Source organism: Tachysurus fulvidraco, chromosome 7 (genome assembly GCF_022655615.1).
Source record: "Tachysurus fulvidraco isolate hzauxx_2018 chromosome 7, HZAU_PFXX_2.0, whole genome shotgun sequence".
In the NCBI taxonomy this organism is placed as follows: Eukaryota; Metazoa; Chordata; class Actinopteri; order Siluriformes; family Bagridae; genus Tachysurus; species Tachysurus fulvidraco.
Window position 1 is genome coordinate 2,533,248 of NC_062524.1, and position 22,723 is coordinate 2,555,970.

The window sequence follows — 22,723 nt, forward strand, 5'->3', positions numbered from 1 at the left end:
TCTCTCTCTGTCTCCTTCTCTGTCTCTGTCTCTGTCTCTGTCTCTCTCTCTCTCTCTCTCTCTCTCTCTCTCTCTCTCTCTCTCTCTCTCTCTCTCTCTCTCTCTCTCTCTCTCTCTCTCTCTCTGTGTGTGTGTATGTACTGCTGTTGACTTGCTGCCCTACACCCCAGGCTCAGGTTCCCTTATCTGCTCCCTGCAGACCTTCTCTATTTGTAAGCAAGCGCTGGAGGAAAGAGGGGAGGAGAGAAAAGTGCGAGTAAATAGAGGATGAAGTGAAGTGAAATAAATAAATAAATAAATAAATAAATAAATAAATAAATAAATAAATAAATACACAAACAAAAGCTATGCATCTTGTCCTGCCTCTGAAGAAGAAAAAAGAAGGAGGATTAGTTCTGAACCGGCAGCGATAAAAACTGTATGGAAACACAATGGACAGAGAGACAGACAGACAGAAGGAGAGAGAGAGAGAGAGAGAGAGAGAGAGAGAGAGAGAGAGAGAGAGAGAGAGAGAGAGAGAGAGGGAGAAATCTCTCAATTTTCTTCTCGTTCTGTGTTGTTTTCTCTGGCTATGTCTTATTCTCTCTTTTTTCCAGCTGTCGACTTTTTAACAATTTTTTTAACAACACACAGGAACAAAGACAGACAGACAGGAACACAGACAGACAGACAGACAGGAACACAGACAGACAGACAGACAGACAGACAGACAGACAGACAGACAGACAGACAGACAGGAACACAGACAGACAGACAGACAGGAACACAGACAGACAGACAGACAGGAACACAGACAGAAAGACAGGAACACAGACAGACAGACAGACAGACAGACAGACAGGAACACGGACAGACAGACAGACAGGAACACGGACAGACAGACAGGAACACAGACAGACAGACAGACAGACAGACAGACAGACAGACAGACAGGAATACAGACAGACAGACAGACAGACAGACAGACAGGAACACAGACAGACAGACAGACAGACAGACAGGAACACAGACAGACAGACAGGAACACAGACAGACAGACAGGAACACAGACAGACAGACAGACAGACAGACAGGAACACAGACAGACAGACAGACAGACAGGAACACAGACAGACAGACCGACAGACAGAAACACAGACAGACAGACAGACAGACAGACAGACAGACAGACAGACAGACAGACAGACAGACAGGAACACAGACAGACAGACAGACAGACAGGAACACAGACAGACAGACAGACAGACAGACAGACAGACAGACAGACAGACACAGAGATATATACAGAAACAGAAATAGAGACAGACAGATAGAGAAAAATAAATCTAAAAGTTAGGAGGAACCCACATGTAAAATCTTCTCTTTCTGTGTGTGTGTGTGTGTGTGTGTGTGTGTGTGTGTGTGTGTGTGTGTGTGTGTGTGTGTGTGTGTGTGTGTGTGTGTGTGTGTGTTTAGCTATGGTAGAGTCTATGCAACGGCAGATCCCTACACTCACACGATCAGCCCGGCTGCTACATACAGTGTCGGCACAATGGTGAGTACGTCCTCTTTACACACACTATACACACACTATACACACAGACTACACACACTATACACACACACTATGCACACACTATATACACACTATACACACACTACACACACACTATACACACACTATCCACAAACTATACACACAGACTACACACACTATACACACACTATACACACACACACTATACACACTATACACAAACTATACACACACACACTATACACACACACTATACACACACTATACACACAGAGTACACACACTATACACACACTATACACACAGACTACACACACTATATACACACTATACACACACTATACACACAGAGTACACACACTATACACACACTATACACACACTATATACACACTATACACAGACTACACACACTACACACACTATACACACTCTATACACACACTATATACACAGAGTACACACACTATACACACAGACTACACACACTATAAACACAATACACACACTATACACACACTATACACACACTATACACACAGACTACACACTCTCTATAGACACTATACACACACTATACCCACTCTATACACACACTATATACACTATACACACACACACACACACACACACACTATACACACAGACTACACACACTATACACACACACTATACACACAGACTTCACACACTATAAACACAATACACACACTATACACACACTATACCCACTCTATACACACACTATATACACTATACACACACACACACACACACACACACACACAATACACACACTATACACACACACTATACACACAGACTACACACACTATAAACACAATACACACACTATACACACAGACTACACACTCTCTATAGACACAATACACACACTATACACACTACACACACACTATATACACAGAGTACACACACTATACACACATTATATACACAGAGTACACACACTATACACACACTATACACACATTATATACACAGAGTACACACACTATACACACAATACACACACTATATACACTATATACACACACAATACACACGCTATACACACATTATATACACAGAGTACACACACACTATACACACTCTATACACACACTATATACACTACATACACACACACAATGCACACACCACTGGGTCCTAAAGTCCATGACCAACAGTTGTTTTCACACTTCTACATCTTTTGCCAGAACCCAGATCAGAGTAAAATGACTATACAGTATATATATGTTCCATGTTGTGTAGACTTACCCAAGCACAGCCAGTCTATGGTGTATGTGAAGCTGAAACCATCAACGGTCAAAGGCTTTTATTTTAATTCTATTTTTCATGTGTCTCACAGTTGGGTTTAGCAGCTCACAGCTAGACAACACGCCTGCAGTTCAGAGTCCAATCACTTCCTCACTAGCGCTCGTTTGGAGTCAGGCCGAGATCTTCTCGCTCACACACTCACTCGACACCTCAGAAAGTCACCCGAGCAGGAAAATACACCCAGGTTCAGTTCAAATGGACTAAACGCAGCATATCTGAGCTCACACTAATGCATCTATTTTATTACTCAACTGAGATTAGATGAATCAGAACTGAGACTAACGCAGTATTGTGAGAAATCAGAAGGAAAATAAACTGAATTTCCTGTTCACACTGTTCACTAATCCAAATGACTTTACACTCGTATTGCAAAGACAGTTATAACATGAATGGTGGTGGACTTTAATTTGAGACCCGAGTGTAAACAGACCCCATGTACTGATTCACTCTTAGTGTGTGTGTGTCATGCTGTCTCTAACGCCCTCTAGTGGAGCTTTCTTTTATGGAATCACTCACAAAGCAGAATGCAGATGTTTCAAACACACACACACACACACACTCTCTCTCTCTCTCTCTCTCTCTCTCTCTCTCTCACACACACACACACACACACACACACACACACACACACACACAGTCATCCACATATTCCATATAAACCTGATACAGAGTGATACTAAGAGAAAATACACATGGTATACACACACCCAACAATCTCACACCTCACACCTCTCTCTCTCTCTCTCTCTCTCTCTCTCTCTCTCTCTCTCTCTCTCTCTCTCTCTCATGGTCCCTGTAACCTGTGTTCCATTTGAAAGGAAGCATGTGGACAGATCATTTGCATTTAGCTGCCTATTTAAGTTGAACCGAATCATCGCTTTGACTTCGATACTTACTTCAGACATAAGTCTAAGACAGCTGTTATGCTTTCTTCCAAAAAACAAACAAACAAAAAAAAAAACAACAACGCAGTCTTCCGAGGATGGGACGCAGGGACTGTCATCTCACGTGTCTGTTTTTAGCTAGCTTGTGCAGCATCGAACGTCTCTGCTGAAGCACCTTACGTTTGCTGTAAGCTGCTCTCCATGTTCGAAAGAATTGAAATCAATGGCAGCGTGATGAGGGATCATTAAACACAACATCAAAGATGAAAACAACGGGCCGAGAGGGAGGAGAGCTCTAGCAAGGGCTTAGCAAGAACACCGAGCACGCCGCGGCATGCCGTGGGACGTACGAACGCTTGCATCAGAGTAAAACTGTGGAGTAGATTGACTGAACCGATTGGCACGTTCCTCCTAATAAATGAGTCGTGTTAGGAATCAGGGAAAGTGTTCCGCAGTGCAGCTGCTAGCTAAAAGCTTTCATTAATTATGACATTTCCTCGTCAAATCCTCCTTATTTGCTCAATTAAAACTTTGCTTGGAGCCATTTTTGTTTCCTTTCCTCTCTTCCTCTGAATTTCCTTCCACAAGAGTGTTTGCACAAACAAGGCTGTACTTGTGTGTGTTTGGGGGGTGGGGGGGGTTGTGTGTGTGGGTGTGTGTGTGAGGTTGAAGCTGATGTAGATGGAGAAATTTCCTGAGCAAAAAGAAAGAACACACCTAATTCTTTCATCATAATTGATTAAGGTCTCTGAATGGGAACGCGGCGCTCCTTCACATTTAAAAAGACAGTAATTCGGTAATTAGCTCCTCCGAGGGCATGTGAGGATCTTTTTCTCCAGCGTGAAGAGAAAGTTCAGCAACCGGTTCTTTCACTCTAATGAAAGTTTGAAGTTCTTCTCAATTAGGGAGAGTGAGCCTTTGAAGGTTTCGAGATGTGGCCCGTGGAGAGAAGCGTAGCCCGAACTCCGACTGATGAGGATCACGACGTGTTAACGCCACTGGCAGTCAGGTTGGCACCTTTAGACCGAGTTAAAAGAGAATATTAACAGGACGTCTCTTTGAAACGAGTGTTTCCTGGAGGACGGGAAGATCCGTGTGGTTTCACGGTTCACTCCCACTTTAGATTAAGAGTGACTAATAATTATGAGCTGATTACGGAGAATTACGTTTCCAGCGTTACAGCTGGATTACAGCAGAAGGCCTTATGTAGGCTTCGCTCGCGACAAATGAAACACAACGTCGTGTCTCTCTCAGGTGGGACTCTGATAACAGATTCATCAGATTACGCTGAATGAAGGTGTAAAAACTTTCCATAGACGTATAAATAGACTTCATGCTAATAGACTTAACTATATGTTAACAGTGACTTTGACGACGTTCGGTTCCTTCTACATCTAAACTGGCTTTAGTATCAGTCTGTATAAATAAAAGTGAGACAGCTGACATTAAACGCTTCTGTAGAGTAAAACACCTTCAATCTGAGGTGACGTCATCATCAAACTACAGAAGAGCGTTTACACACTGAGTGAGTGACAGAACCATTCTGACGAGACGGTGATCATTGTTACCTTCTGGCTCATCGTTAAACTCTACACACTCATCATTAAACTCTACACACTCCTCGTTAAACTCTACACACTCATCGTTAAACTCTACACACTCGTCGTTAAACTCTACACACTCGTCGTTAAACTCTACACACTCGTCGTTAAACTCTACACACTAGTCGTTAAACTCTACACACTCGTCATTAAACACTCGTCGTTAAACTCTACACACCATCTATAAATGTTCCTCTCAGTGCTTCTCTTAAACAGCAACTTTTCCTATTGCAGCATCTCAAAGTGTTTTATTCCTCTTACACCACAAGCATCGGCATGTCTTTCTACGTTTGTCCATTTACACGCAGCTGCACGACTCTCAGAGCTGCTGATATAGAAAATAAATACAACTAACACCTTCTGACCAATCAGGATCCTACAGTATACTCCAAACACATTTAACACAAAAATAAAGGAATCTAGAATTAAATTCAGAAAATGTGAGTTCTGTTAAAAAAAAGAATGGGTTGTAAGAGTGTATGTGAAGTTTCTCTCTGCATCAGCATCAAAAAAAAAAACTAAATAAAATGTGCTTGTGACATTCAAATATATAACTTATGGTCCAATCAATACACAAGCACCTTCTTCTAGTGAAACACACCACAGCCTTTAAAAAGTAAACCAAAACAAAGCTCTGAATGGATCAGTCTTCCTGATCTGACTCTCTGCAGGAAGGAAAGGAGTGAGGAAGGAGAGGGAAGGCATCTCCGCCTCCATCTCTCTGACTGCCCCTTCTTTTTTTCATCTTTGATGTTGCAGGCTAGCCTCTGCCGAGGAGCGTACAGTCGCTTCACGCCCTACTAAAGCTGAGACAAACACACCGACCACACTAAATTAAAGCGAGCGAACTCCTCGTGTCCGACAGCCGAAACGTCCGGCTCCCGATGGCCTCGTCACACCACCACACTCATGCCCTTCTCTGTCCCAACATACAAGAGTTACTCCTGTGTGTGTGTGTGTGTGTGTGTGTGTGTGTGTGTGTGTGTGTGTGTGTGTGTGTGTGTGTGTGTGTGTGTGTGTGGACACAGTATGATGTCACTGGTTATATTGGTTTACATCTGAACACAAACCCAGCCCTTACACACCTGTTCATCTCTGATGGCTCGGTCTGATCGCTCTCCGCTTACCATTTATTTCAGGACAAAACACAAATCTTCTATTTGAAGATGTAATGTTTCTCTTTTATTCTTTTGCTACAGTATGTGTCTTTAAATATAAATATAAATATATATAAGAAGAGATTAAACATCACTATCTTTAAAGAAAGTTTAAAGCAGTCAGCTATATCTTCTGAAATGAAAGTATGTGTGATAATTAATTAATGATATTAAACATTTAAATCGAAATGAAAAAAAATTCAATCTTCGGGAAAAGATTAAAACTGAAAATCCTCAGCAAGGAAAATCTTATTAATCTTCATGAAAGTGTAACAGAATAAAGTCTTTTTTTTTTTTTTTACATACTCATGAAGTAAAACATCTGTGATTCTTCAGCTCTGTTACTGAACTAAATAATAATGACATCACATTGCATCTCACCTATCGTTTATCTACGTGTCGTCGTCCCGGGAAGACGAAGAGGATTTCCCGCAGTCTGTAACATTCAGAAAACCTTCTGACAACGTAAAACCCGTTCACTCTTCCATCAGCAACTTATTTATTTCATTTCAACATGACCCCTGCCTGTAACATTCAGATATGCACAAGCAGTACATTTATAGCGTTTAGTTTAGAATATGGACTTTTGTAATGTTTTATTATAGAAAACTACAAAAAAAAGGGTATTAAGAGGTTCGTCTATGCATTTTGTCTAGAAAAGTCAGAAAATCTGCCAGACTCGCATCTTAAAACTGGAACGTCTCCAATTCTGGGATGAAATCGTCATGGCATCGGTGTTTATTTATTAACGCAAACACACACACACACACACACACACACACACACACACACACACACACACACACACACACACACACAGAAATACACTGAGGAGGTTTTCACACTGTTGTTCAGCCTGAAACTAAACGCAATGTACCGTTTGTGTGAAGAATCAGCGGTGTGGAAGGTGTCCTGTGGAGCAGAAAGTGCAGCACGGTACTGAACACTTGGCCAGGATGTAAAGGAGTGTAGGAGGAGTGGGAGAAAGTAGAAGGGAGGAGCTTTACTGCATATAATATCACCAATAGATAAGAAAATAACACGGTGAGTCGCACTGTGTTCTCGTTTGTGATGATGTAACATAAATGCATCGTGGTTCGATAGAATGAAGTGTGTCTGAATCCAGACCGATGCTGAGGGCTCTGGTATTCGGATTGCAGCTAACGCTCGCAGCTTCCAGTGTGAAAACCTCCGAAAATTAACAAACATTCAACAACGTGTTCTATCAGATCCCCAAATCTTAGAAAATTTCCCAAAAACCTAAAGCTTTGAAACTCAACCACTCTCTTAAACTTGGTAATTATACTGTGTGTGTGTGTGTGTGTGTGTGTGTGTGTGTGTGTGTGTGTGTGTGTGTGTGTGTGTGTGTGTGTGTGTGTGTGTGTGTGTGTGTGTGTGGAGTGTTTTATTATTTCAAACTGAAAAAAATGACATCCCCTAAAGAGGTTTAGTTTAGTTTTGGTCTCTGCGTCTTATTGCAGAAGCAGAACAGATTTTTACAATCTGTGTATATGATCATATATTTATACATGCCTAAGGGTCCTCATAAATGTTTATCTGTGTGTGTGTGTGTGTGTGTGTGTGTGTGTGTGTGTGTGTGTGTGTGTGTGTGTGTGTGTGTGTGTGTGTTGCTGACCTAATGCAGTTTAAGGTTTGATTAAAAAGGTTTCTTATACATCTGCCAAGGAATGCACACAAACACACACACACACACACACACACACACACACACACACACACACACACACACACACACACACACACACACACACACACCAAGCAAATCAATGTGAGTCCACACAACATACGGCTCCCAAAAGTCGCTCGACTCCTGATTTAATTAGGCATTAAATCTTAACGGGCTAATCAATGCAGTGAAGTGCTCGGTGTAGCAAAAATCCTGCGTCTGTGAACCAGCAAATCTTCAAACGCTCTCTGCAGCAGAAGGAGACGTTCTGGACTAAAATAAACTAGCGTACGCTACGTAGATGTTACTCAGTGCACCCTCGTCGACTTCAAACTGAGTCAAATCCTGCTGTATTTATGTTAAACAAGAACAATGTAGCACTTTCACTTGGAGGTTGTTTTTTTTTTTTTTTTGCTGCTCTCACGTCTCTGACACGTGTGTCGGCTTACGGTTATTCGGCTAAGCACATGGCATGATAACCAGCTAGTCAAAGGAAGTTTCGACACCTTCGACACATTCTAACAATGCATGTCTGTACATTCTGGGTAAAATCTTGCTCTGTAGCGTTAAATGATCATGATCACACCTCCATGGTTCCTCCATACACACCTCCATTTTTTTGATCACACAAACCTCCAAATAAAGCAGTTCTCAGATCAGAGGAGTTCAACGAAGGTGCATTGAAGTTACACTGGAACCCAAATCAGTCATTACTGTATAAAACAGCAGTAATATTAAAATGAACACCACATTAAAATAAATTTAACTTCATTGCTTAGATCGCTTTCCTTTTTTTTAATAGTAAATAACATTTTTCTTTTCTGATTTATATTTTCTATCGTCTAGTTGTTTACTGCACTGTTGCTTTAGATAACTATTTTATTTGCCAGTTTTCGAAACAAAACGATCTCATGAGCATCAGTTAGATACAGAGTCCAACACTGTTGTTTAAACACCGCCTACATCTCCAACACCACACCTTTACACCGATCCTGAACACGTCCGAGAGTCTGATGAATAAATTAACACACGTCACTTCCTAAATCAACCTTTCACAATTCAGCGCCGTCGTCGATACATTTGATGGATTTCCAAATGAAATAAATCAGGAAACAGATAAAGTTCGGTCCGTGTCTACAGTCTACTTTATAAGCAGGACATCGCTGCAGTTTCGCGATTCTATTTAATAACATCATGATGATTTACTATCGAATCATTTATGAGTTCACTATTATTTCCAGTGTATATCACTAACACGCACACGTATTAACTCAAGGCAGCTGTCTATCTGTACCACGTCACTCCTCTTACTCATCTGTGCAAACGAAGGCTGCTATGTATCGAGCCATGAAAAAAGAACGATAAACTGTGTTCATGTTTTATTTGAAATACTTTATCATTTCTAAACTTTAATTTAATGATGTACATTTTACTGTTTTTCTGTCTAATGAACCAGCAAACGGGTTTCGATTGTTTTTATCTGATTATTTTCAGGTATATATTAAAACTCTACGTATATATATACATCTATATTTCGCAGCTATATATGACTCTGTTATTAAGTCTACATATCAGCACAGGTATAATGTATCTACTAATCAATTCCTATGTAGAAAATGTATAAACTCTGGGTCTATGGGAAAGCCGTGCGTCGCAGGCTGTCATGTTTACGTCACTATTAACTTTCTGGGAAAACCTTTTAAACAAGCCTGCATTTATAAATCATTACAGTTTGAGCTGGGAATTCTATAGGATTTGGCAAGCAGTGTAGAGTAAAAATTCTAATAATAGCTTATAATGCTTTATGAACTTCTGCACTGCCTTGATTTGTTTGTTTCATTCTAGTTTTTTGTTTGTTTGTTTGTTTTCCTTACTTATATTGTTCTTCTATTTTTATTTATTTATTTATTTATTTATTTATTTATTTATTTATTTATTTATTTATGTTCGGAAATGAAGTAGGAATTTAAGAACGTTTATATTTATTTATATTTATATATTTTTGGATATCCAAAAAAATATATATTTTTCATTAAATGTTATGATATGAGCTTATTTAGGGATCCATGTTAGAGATATATAGTATTTTAAATAAATAAATAAATAAATAATAATAATAATAATAATAATAATAATAATAATAATAATAATAATAATAATAATATTTTTAAACTTTAAATGTATGTATTTGTTTATTTTTATTTATTTATTTTATGTTTCTTTACATCTGTAAAGCTGCTTTGAGACAGAGTGCAGGATTAAAAGTGCTGGACAAATACATTGAATTGAACTGAATTAAATTTCAAATAAAAAAAAAGAAAGGAAAAAAACACATACAAAGAATTCTTATGATTTATAAATACAAGCTTCAGAGAAAGTTTTTGGAAGAAATCCTTCTTGAAAAAGCAAAAATAAGGCGAGCAAAAAACCCCATTGTGATGTGTACTGTATATAGAGTTCTGTGTACATGCTGCATATCCTGCTGAGTCTATTAACAAATCTTTTATATGTCTCTATTTATCTTATTATGGAGGTATTTAAGTATTTTATTTTTCTCTTCTAATTTTTTTTTAATCCGATTTACATGATTTTCATCTTGGTGTCATGTTTAAAATATACCTTTGTTTTCGATCAGCTATCTGAATATCAACACAATTCCACATACTTTTTTGTTTTGTTTTTTTTTACCTGAGAGCTGTGATTGATTTTCTTATCATATGGATGTTAAATTATGTATAAACCTCATGGATTTTGTTAATCTGAAGAGTATGTGATGTTTCTACCGTATATGTCTCATATAAAGGTAAACTGGTTGGATTTAGTGTGTGAATAAAGAGGTAACAGGACAGTGTTAGTGTTTTCTTAATGATGCTTTCACATAGGGTTTTTGGCATGTTGTGTAATTCAGCAGTAAAATAAAATCATCTGTTCTGAAATTGAACACGTGTAACAAAAATATCTCTTTAAAGGAATCGATGTTTTACACAAAACGTCACTAACGTTGTCTAAAAATATTTCTGTCGAGAATACACTGAGTTACAAGGATCTTTGCTCCATACAAAATATTGCTTTAGAAGAAAATGACTTTAGATTCAAAAATCAGAAATATATAGTAAATCACTTTACACACAAAAAAAAACAATTTATATAGTAAATCACTTTACACACAAAAATCACTTTACACACAAAAATCACTTCACACAAAAAACATTTTATATAGTAAATCACTTTACACACAAAAATCACTTTACACACAAAAATCACTTCACACAAAAAACAATTTATATAGTAAATCACTTTACACAGAAAAATCACTTCACACAAAAAAAACAATTAATATAGTAAATCACTTTACACACAAAAAAATATATAGTAAATCACTTTACACACAAAAATCACTTTACACAAAAAAAACTATTTATCTAGTAAATCACTTTACAAGAAACATTTTTGATATAGAAAATTGCTTGATAAACAAATTAAACATTTCATTTGTTTTTTTGTTTGTTTGTTTGTTTTTCTATTTATTTCTATAGTTTTTCATCTCTATTTACCTTGTTAATTATTTGTTTATTTCTTCGTGGGTCTCTTTCTAATCTAGATCTATTTCTTTCTTTTTTATTTCATTATTTTATCTTCGGTTCCTCTCAGTCAATGAGCTGTTATGCTTTGAGAATTTTTTTTTCCATCATAATTTATTTCATCACAGCTCCTGAGACTAGCACTAGCATTAGTTTAGCTAATGCACAAGTAGTTATTCCTCTTTAAAAAGTTTTGATAAGATATTATAAGAAGTTAAAAGCAGATTCTCAGCTTCACCTGATGTGTATTTTATTTTTCAGTAATATTGCGGAGAGAGAGAAAGACAGGAGGTGAGCAGAGCATCAGAGAGCGACATGATGAGAAACAAGACATGATGAGAAACAAGAGACCAGAATGACCGAAAAGCAGCCGGGCATGAAAAAAAAAACAGAGCAAAAAAAAAAAAAAAGGAAAGACGAAGATGAAAAAGCAGAAAGAGAGGACAGAGCCCGTTTTCATGAAGCGTTTTATTTTTCTATATTTTTGTTGATGCAGAAAAATGTGTTGAAGAGATATAAATATCCATGTATACATATATACACCAATAAATAGTGACGACGTCAGGAGAGAACAAGGGAGAGCGTTTGTCTCTGCCCACCGCATCCACGTGATCATGGATCAGACTCACAGCAAAGATCTCATGTGATTAATAATAATAATAATAATAATAATAATAATAATAATAATAATAATAATAATAATAATCTATGTCCTGTTCCAGGACTTTTGATTGGTCCATTTCCTGTGCTGTGATGTCACTCTCTTCTGTGCTTTTATTCCTGTAGCACGTCCTGGATGCAATGCCCTTTTTTCTGTTACACTGATCAGAGAAATCCTCAAAAATATTCTCAAAGTCCTTCTAGTTCTGCTTCCATAGTGTTTAGAGAAAAAAACACGCACAACCGGACGCTGAATAAACGTGGATTTGTGGCGCGTCCTGGCGTTCTCTCTGGAACTCTTTCCAGTGTTGGCATTTCCACAGAGTGAGGAGGACATCTGTATGGAGATATCTGAGTGTCTTAACTCATGATCCTTCTTCTTCAACATGGATGGGCATTTCCTGCTGGGTCACATCTCCTCCTCCTCCTCCTCCTCCTCTGTCTTCTTTTTCTTCTTCCTTCTTCCTTCTTTTCAATGATCGAAGATCCTGAACTTCATGTTGCTGATGTCATGACTCTCTTCCTGTTTTCTAAACTCCTGTGGAAAATCTTAGAGGACGACAGAACTCACTCTGGGATCCAGCACTGTTTAACACACACTTGCCGACTTCCCCGTCCTCTATATAATCCAATATGTTTAGGTTTCTATAGCAACTGCTCATTCGACATGCGACATGTACAGCAACACTGCACATAATCTAAGACTAAATATACATAAATGCATTTAAAAGCAGGTTGTTGTTCACTAAATAAATCTTTTAATCCTAGTTTTTTTTTGGTTTTTTTTGTTTTTTGTTTTTTGTTGAGAGATTTATTTAACATTTACAGCAGGAGGAGTTTGGATTTTAAGCTCACAGTCTCTTGACCGTTCCACAAACTTAAAATTTACCTGATAAATCATGTGACGTGTCACTCATTAAATTATACATTGTGTTTGTTGGCAAATTGCTGTAACTAAAAGGGAAATAATACACACCAGACAAATCATGTGAGATGAATGCACTCAATCACATGGACAATTGCCAAGCAGGCTCTTATGTGAGCTCATGTGTGTTGAAAAGGGCAGATGGCTGGTTCTTCTGTGGATCGGCTGCCCTGAGCATTAGCATGACTGGAGGAACCATGGAGGTGTGTATGGAGGAACCATGGAGGTGTGTATGGAGGAACCATGGAGGTCTGTACTGTATGGAAAAACCATGTGTTCGCCTTCCATCCTGTTGTAAGCTGTCATGTGATAGTGAAGAGCCAGAGGGCGGGATAACACGCTAGCCTCATAACTAAGCAAAAAAAATATCACACATTTAGACTTGATGTTCAGACTTGATGCTGATTAATTAAATAAAGTCATTAATATGTAAATAAGAAAAGGCCTCAAATTCCTTAATGTGCCACACGACTCCTTGGCATCTGTGTAAGGAACTTAAACGCAGGATACACACCTCAGTGTGACGTTAATGATACACAGTCTGATTCGTGAGGGGAAAGAGATGAAAGTGTGTTACAAACAGTGCTGGACCACGGAACTGGATGGTGTTCTTCATCGACACTGTAATCTTCTGAAGTGATGAGACTTTATCCCGCTGCTGTCGCTGTTTACTCTCTCGTTCTACAACCCAGGTACTTCCAGCAAGAAGCTAAGCTACAACATAGCTATAATGTCTTTCAGTGATACGGACAAGCCCTGATTTTAATATTGTTATTATTATTAATATTATTCTATCTATTGCTACTAAGGACTTTTATTATGTAGAATGTAAAAGTTTAAAATCTCATCTATACAATGCTTCCACGCAGTAACGTTCCACAGCTGACTGTTATGACATTTTGTCATTTTTATCCAAAATAAATTGTATTTAAAGCATTTATGGGGGTTTGATAGATGTTGATGGTGGGGGGGGGGGGGGGTAAGGAGGGGGAAGATTAACTGTTAAAAATTAGATTAGAGGATTTTTTTTTTTTTGAAAAGTGAAATTTGTGTGTTTTGACTCTTTGAATGTGGAATATGTTAACATTTGCTCTGTGTGTGTGTGTGTGTGTGTGTGTGTGTGTGTGTGTGTGTGTGTGTGTGTGTGTGTGTGTGTGTGTGTGTGTGTGTGTGTGTGAGTGAGAGAGAGAAGGTGTGTACATTGTAATACCCTCCATATCTCATTCATGTAGATTTTCATATACATATAAACACACTATATCTCAGAGAGAGAGAGAGAGAGAGAGAGAGAGAGAGAGAGAGAGAGAGAGAGAGAGAGATCAGCTGTAGTGTAATAAGTATAAATGTAATATATACCTGGTTCACTGACCCTTTTAATCTTTATATCTAACACCAATTATTCAGATGTAAATTCTAATTACATTCCGATTAAATTAGACCATATACACTACATACATATAGACACACATACACACATATATATGTATATTGGTTTGTATTTTTTCCTGAACATTGACTTAGATATTGTCGTTTAGAGGAAATAAATAAACACATAGCAGAAAAATCGAACCTATAGAACAATGTTGATCATGCGTCCTTCAATGAATTCTCAAGTTTAAAACTCTTTGGTTTAGTTAAATATAACTGTCTTATTAAATTTTGGCCCAAAAACTTTCACTGCTTGTAGATTCGGACACAAACGTCAACAGTTTCTGTTTTAGTTCTGCAAAAAAAACACGACAGGAAGCTGAGAAGCAGACAAAAGTCCTGTTTTTTATTGTTTTTTGTTTGTTTGTTTGTTTGTTTGCTATAAAATGATTATAAACGTTCACGTAAAGAGCTGATTGTGATGAATACAGCTGGAAATGACGGGTTTGTGCGGACAGGTGTGATCATTATTCATTGATTTTTTTAAATGATTATTATTTTTTTTTTATTATTTTTTTTATATGGTAACTTTTATGTGCTGTAACGTCAGTAGTGGGTTTTTTCAGCAGTACATGAGGTTATAATGTAAAGAAACATCAGTCTTTTGGTCTGAAGGTTTTTTCTTTTTTTTCAGACCGCTAATAGAACTGCGTGGGAATAATTGTGGTAAAATGAACAATGTGGCTTAATTTCTGACTCAATTCTATATCCATATTCAAACTCTCTGTATATGAACTAAAAAGAGTGTTTAATATTTATGCGGAATTTAAAATCCCCTTTAGCGAGTGTCAATGTATCAGCATATAATCTGAGAGAGAGAGAGAGAGAGAGAGAGAGAGAGAGAGAGAGACACAGAGAGAGAGAGAGAGAGAGAGAGAGAGAGAGAGAGAGAGAGAGAGAGAGAGAGAGAGAGAGAGAGAGAGAGAGAGAGAATGATTTTCCTTCTGGTTCTTCTGTGTACAGTCTGTTCTTTTGTATTTCTCGTAAATTCTGTAAATAACTCCTTTTCCCTTTCTAAAGCTAAAGTTTATTTATAAGGATTTATAAAAAAGAAAAAAAGTCAATCTTTTGTAAATGTTCGTGTTAAATAAACAATTTTAAAATACGAAAAATGTAAATGGCTATATATTGAAATGTAATATTTATTTTGTTTTTATTTTCAACGTCTTTCCATCCTTGTTTTTTTTTTTTTTTTTGCCTCTGGTCTCTAAACTTTGTGTTTTTCTTCTTTATGTAACATAAAGATTTCTATTTATTAAGATGCATATTATTATTATTATTATTATTATTATTATTATTATTATTATTATTATTATTATTATTATTAAATAAGCTTGTCTACTTACTGCTCATGTGTGCTGTTTGTTACTCCACAAGTATTAATTATCTTTAATACTTTATACATAAACAATGTGTGGTTTTATAAGGTTTCAAAAATTTGTAGTTTGACTTTAATCTGGATTTTTTTTTCCCTTTATTTGTCAAATTGTCTGACATTTGAAAAAAGAATAGTGATAATATCAGTGAAAATGTTTCTCTTAAGCGTTTTTTTAAGACTTAAGTGAATCTCTTAATCACATGCTATAACCAACAATACGTGCAAAATCATTGCAAATATCCATCAATTTAATCGACAAGGATTTAGATCCGGTAAACAACAAAGGACTCAGGAGCGCCCTCTGCTGCCAGAAAAAGGAAATGACTCCTCAGCTAAAAAATGTATATTTAATTCACAAATCAAGCTTGTCTTACACAGATACGAAGAGCTGTATTGTAATGTAACGGAGTAAAAACACTTCGTTACCGTACTTAAGTAGAAATGTCACGTATCTGTACTTTACTTCGCTATTTAAATTCGTCAACTTTCACTTTTACTCCACTACATTTCCTAGATAAAATGTACACTTTTACTCCGTTATATTTCCACTAAGCATCTTCGTTACTCGTTACTACAAAATAAAATCAGAAGAAATGTGTGTGACTGCAATAAGGGAGGTTTGGTGAATCACTGCTCCTAGATTGCATTACGCTCGTCCGCATGCACAGGTACGCGCAGCGTGCACGCGCAGTCAGAGCTGGAGGCATTAATGTATAACGTTAATCGGAAAGCTGCAAATACATCAACCAAAAGCAGTGAAATTTCACTATTCTTATTACCAGAGTTGTAGCACAAAAAAATATTAATACAAACAATCCATACAATACTAAATAAAAATAACATTTATTGATTTGTTCTTTGTCTGAATATTAGTTTATTAATGACTGCATTCATTGGACACACTGTTTGTAGAGAATGCACACATACATGAACTGATTTGATTCAAGACTGGCATCATTACATCATGCATAAAATTTTGGTGTCCACTTTTGCCATTTAATAATACCATAACTTTTGACTTACTATGTAGTCATATAATATATAATATAAAACTCTTCTTGTTTTAAATTCTCACTGAGGGCTAAAACCCCTAAAGATGAAACCCTAGAACTGCCCCTGTTCTTACTGTATACCTACCGAAAATCACAGAAATTTTACTTTTTACTTCGAATACTTAAGTACATTAAATATCAGAAAATGACTTTTGATACTTAAGTACAGTAAATATCAGATACTTTAAGACTTTTACTTGAGTAATATTCTAAAAGGTGACTTTCACTTCTACCAAAGTCTTTTTCTAGTACGATACTTGTACTTTTACTCAAGTACCTATTGCTTTCTAGTACTTTATACAACACTGGAGCTGCGTATACCTAAAGGACTAGATATTCTAAAATAATAATAATAATAATAATAATAATAATAATAATAATAATAATAATAATAATAATAATAATAATAATAATAATAAAGGTTTGTCTATTTTATAATATTAACGGTTTTCATTAAATGGAAAATTTAGTTTGGGAGTGAAATGACACTCTGTCCAGCAGATGTCACCTAGATGTGGCATTACATGTTTTTTTCAATCAATTGTGTTCCTTTCATTAACCTTGTTTTATAGATTAAAAGGTCGAACAAATTTCCTAAATATTACCTGAAAAAAATACGTTTTTAACACAAGTACAGCCACGGTGACTCGCTCCTATTAAGAATGAAAGTAGGCTGTTAATAAAGCTCATCTTCATACACCAGGCAATTCAGTGACACTCATGTGTGTGTGTTTTGTTTTGTTTTAAATTTTATTTTTATTTACAAGAGTACATGTTGTCATTTTATTTTATTCTATACTATTTTAGACATGGATTTGTACAAATGTTTTTCATCACAAACAGGTTATTTTTAAACATTATTAAACTAGGCTGTAGAAAAAAAAATAGTGATAACACTTGTTTGCTGTCTTGTGATTATTCAATAGCATAATGAGAATCTATGTACATTATAACTGTAATTTTCAGATCTTCAGTATAATAGTTAGATGCAGTTGCACTATTTTGCCACAAGAGGTCAGTAAATAACGTAAATAATCACTTTTTCTTGCTGTCGTCGAGAAATAATTTTCAAGGGCTAAACTCAACTTTATTTCATGTTAAATTGTGTTTATCTTTTTTTCGAAAAAAAGTATATAGAACAAGAAAGTTAAGGAAATGTTGTATTGTATGACGTCAAATAATACATTATTAATTATTATTTATAATATATATGGTATACACACTGTATATATGTTTAGGCAGTATTTCATTTGTCTGCTTTTACAGATGTTAGGTTACTTTTGTTTACATAAGTATATGCATGTATGACATTCCAGATTTAAATTTTTTATAACTTAATGAGTTGTTAATATACGTTTTATTGATTAGTTATGATATATACAGGTTTTTTTTTTATCCTGTTCCAGAACTGGCACAAACGTGTATGGCTTTATTAAGAATGGTGTTGTCTAGTGCTCATGATTGCTTTCCTCTCCATTTTATCTGATCTCAAAATCATTTCCTCCCTGGGTGAATAAAGATTTAGATTTTTTAAATAACTATGCTGGCTTTTTTTTGTAGGAATTTATTATACAGAGAAATTATTTATACAGAGAAACAAAAAGAGTTATACAGTTAACAAGCCTTGAAATAAATAAATAAATAAATAAATAAATAAATAAATAAATAAATAAATAAATGGACAAAAATGACAAGAGAACTAATGCATAAATAGTAGAAATAGAAAAAAGACTGATTCAAGAAAAAAGTATAATTACGACTATTTATGTCTAATTATTTACTCCTTCTTAGTCCGTGATCTAGTGAACCAGAACTGATGTTCTTATTGATGAAGACTTCAAACCCACAGTAAATCACTCTGCATCTGCCAAACTCCATAAATGTATATTGTTGTTCCTTATACTGTTTAGGGTGAAAACAGGACACAGGTCCACAGTCATCACCAGATCTCAGAGCGCTTGTCTTTTTGGAAAGGCTCCTTATCAGTAATTCTGTTGGTGAAGAGTCTAAAGATATAATAATTAAATTAAAAACAAAATTAAAAATGAGCATTTAATTAAGGTTAGTCATTACAGATACCTCACAGTTCCACAGCCATCTCTAAATACACTTTCTCTTATACCTTTTGGCCAGATTTGCATGTTGAATGTCTCATTCCAGATTTATCTCCCTTTGCTGTTATTATTAGCTACACTTTGTTGCTTTTTACTAGATGTTGGATTGTGGTTGTGTGGATTCCTGTTCGTTCAGCTATAAGAGCATAAGTGAGATCAAACTGATAGTTCTTTCCATGCTCTGTGCCAAAGTCGACTATCAACTTGTTCTCCAATTGTCTAATCTTCTTGTCAATTGTGAACTTCTTGTCAAGTTCTCCTCAGATGTGACTTCTGCCAAGACTTCCTTCTACAAGGAAAAGCTTGAAGCTTCCTCACATGACCCTCGGAAATTCCACAACATCATCTCTTCTCTGCTCAACCCCCCGGCTCCACCTTTTTCATCCTCCCTGACTGCAGAAGACTTTGCTTCTTTCTACCAGGAGAAGATTGAGGAAATCTGCCAAACCTTCACTTCAGCTCCGACTGCACTTACATCTCAGAGTATGCATTCCCCTACACCTTTGTTGTCACATTTCTCAACCGTGGGAGCAGAAGAGATTTTACAACTCATCCAGTCCTGCAATCCTACCACCTGCCCATTGGTTCCGCTCCCTACCACTATGCTCCAGACTATCTCGCAAGACCTTTTGCCCTTCATTTCCACTATCGTCAATAGAGCCATAGCATCTGGTCAAGTATCAACTACTTTCAAGAGAGCAAAGTAACCATTCAACCAACTACTTTCAAGAGAGCAAAGAAACCATTTCTTTCAAAAATTCTTGAACGCATTGTCTATAATCAACTGTCTGTCTATCTCTCACAGAACAACCTCCAAGATCCCAACCAGTCTGGCTTTAAAGCAGCTCACTCTACAGAGACAGCCCTTTTGGATGTCTCTGAGACGCTACATGCTGATAGATCAGCGAAACTGTCATCCATCCTTATCCTCCTTGACCTTTCAGCCGCGTTTGATACGGTCAACCACAAGACTCTCTTATCCACCCTCAAGAGTCTTGGGATTTGCGGATCAGCTTGGGAATGGTTTGCTTCCTACCTGGAAGGACGCTCATATCAGGTAACATGGAGGGGAGTGACATCTGCTCCACGCAGACTCCTTTTCCTCTCATGTTGCTAATGTGACTCGCTCATGTCGGTTTCTTCTCTACAACATTAGAAGGATTCGGCCATTTTTGTCCACACAGACTGCTCAGGTACTTGTTCAGTCTCTTGTCATTTCTAGACTGGATTACTGCAATGCACTGCTGGCAGGTCTACCTATGAACGCAATCCGTCCTCTGCAAATGATCCAAAATGCAGCTGCCCGGCTTGTTTTGAACCTGCCAAAGTTCTCGCATACCACCCCGCTGCTGCGATCCCTCCACTGGCTTCCGGTAGCTGCACGCGTCCGATTCAAAACACTGATGCTGGCCTACAAAGCCAAAAATGGACCAGCTCCCTCTTACCTCAAAGCCTCATTCCTCACACTGCACCCCGTAACCTCCGATCTACCAGCACTGCTCGACTGGTTCCACCATCTCTCAGGGTAAGAGGCAAGTATACTACAAGACTCTTCTCTGTTCTGGCATCAAGGTGGTGGAATGAACTTCCCCTAGAGGTCCTGACAGCTGAGTCACTGGCTATTTTCAAGTGGCGGTTGAAGACCTACTTATTCAGGAAACACTTCAACTAGCACTTCTTTCCTTATCTTTTGCATTTAAAAAAAAAAAACCTTTGACACTTTTTCATTGTAACTTTGAACAAATGTTTTAAACTGTTGGTATCTTAAGTAAGTAACCTAGTGAACCAGCATTAATATACTCAATGTTAGAGATTTAAGCACTGATGTACGTCGGTCTGGATAAGGGCGTCTGCCAAATGCTGTAAATGTAAATGTAATCTAGGCTGTCTCATTGAAAACAGGGGGCTCAGAGTAGTTTCCTACTTCAAAAAGGTTACAAAATGGCGGTCAGAGCAGTTGTGAATGCAGTCTGTCTCTGAGGTGCCATCTCAGTTGAAATAAATAAATCTAAAACATAAAAATGTAGATTTGAAGGAAGTGCTCTTTTTCCCATGCAAGTGCAGACAACACACACACACACACACACACACACACACACACACTGTATACTCAGTCTAAGACCACGACTTTATCCAGATGTGGTAACAGCAGCTCCAGGTTGTGATCAGTGAGCTTACAGTAGCTGAGGTCCATTATTGACAGACCTTCAGAAATTTCCATAGACCTTGTTTGGAATCTGAGAGATTGAGTAATTTCCTCACAGCCCTGCACTCACAATTAGTTAAAACCCAATCTATAATGAGGACGAAGTCCATAGCAGCAAAGAAAGCTCTCACCAGCTCTGTATCTTCTGCATGGGCAACAACTGCTTTACTTAAACGTGGAATTAACTTTTCTTCACATCTAAAACAGACAGGTTTAATGTACTGTTACTGTTTTTAATGTAATGTAATTGTTTGTAAAAGTCCATAAATAACATGTTGGAGCTGATACAGTATTAGTCACAAAACAAGTTCAATTGCAAGAAAGAGAAGAAATTAAGATTTAGTTTCCTACTAATCAGAACTAAGATTATCCTGAACTTTCCTGAAGACTTTAAAGTTTCTTAATCTCAAATCAGATCTTACAATTTTAAGTTTATTATAATAAATATGTTGTATGACAATAAAACATGAGAATGACTAATCAATCAGAATTAGAAAAGAAATTACTTTTCATAATGAATGAGACAGAAAATATGAACCGATTATTCAACCTCTTTCATAGTAATAGACCATTATTACTGCAGAATTCTTTAGTCTTTGTTTAACATAAAAATAAACCCAGAATAAACATGTGTTGGAGTTTGTGTGTGAAGATGCAGCATTCAGATCAAACCTGAGGTGTGAGATGTAGGGCAGACACTGAAGGAAACTCCTCACTTCACTCTCTTCACCTGAACAGTCTCTCAACTCCACTGGTATCTTCTGTGTTTGGAGTTTCAGCACTTCTAGGAGGTCGGAGACTTTTCTCTCTGAGAGCTTGATGGACCAAACAGGAAGTGACTGGTAAACTGACAGCAATGCTGGAAGGACACTGCTGTGTGTTTTACTTTCATACTGCTTCACATGTGAGAACAGATCCAGCAGGAAATCACTCTGTTTTTCATGGAAGCCATAAACCTCTTGTCTAAAAGGGAATGTGTTGTAGCTGCACACTGACACCAGCAGCTCAGTAAAACTCTCTCCTTTATCTGAATGACAGTCGACTGCTGCGATGATCAGATTCACCATAAACTGGACAGATGCAGATCCTGAATAAATCCTGTTTGTAAGAAAATATATAAGTTATGAGGAAGAATCTCAGACAGTGAAAAAGATTCACCTAAAGCTCAGAGCAAACACATAAATGAGGCTAAT

At 37.1% G+C, this 22,723-nt stretch overlaps 2 protein-coding genes across 8 annotated transcripts in view; one reads left to right on the forward strand and one right to left on the reverse strand.

Moving 5' to 3' along the window:
- LOC113650480 (RNA binding protein fox-1 homolog 3-like) overlaps positions 1-12,190 on the forward strand; it is a 155,196-nt gene extending 143,006 nt beyond the window's left edge. For 4 of the 6 annotated variants that reach the window (XM_047816766.1, XM_047816767.1, XM_047816771.1 and 1 more), the window contains 2 exons: positions 1,456-1,534; positions 6,102-8,095. In XM_047816766.1, the coding sequence (XP_047672722.1) occupies positions 1,456-1,534; positions 6,102-6,146 (124 nt within the window). In that variant the 3' untranslated portion in view covers positions 6,147-8,095. Of the gene's footprint in view, positions 1-1,455; positions 1,535-2,888; positions 4,337-6,101; positions 8,096-12,028 lie in introns of those variants that run through there. The other 2 variants (XM_047816769.1, XM_047816768.1) reach the window with 2 other exon arrangements.
- Positions 12,191-21,486: 9,296 nt separating this feature from the next.
- The window catches only part of LOC113650479, a 289,734-nt gene continuing 288,497 nt past the window's right edge, over positions 21,487-22,723 (reverse strand). The window contains exons 19-20 of one of the 2 annotated variants that reach the window (XM_047816738.1): positions 22,203-22,628; positions 21,487-21,728 (exon numbers count right to left, since the gene is read on the reverse strand). In XM_047816738.1, the coding sequence (XP_047672694.1) occupies positions 21,518-21,728; positions 22,203-22,628 (637 nt within the window). In that variant the 3' untranslated portion in view covers positions 21,487-21,517. The remainder of the gene's footprint in view (positions 21,729-22,202; positions 22,629-22,723) is intronic. The other variant, XM_047816737.1, reaches the window with a different exon arrangement.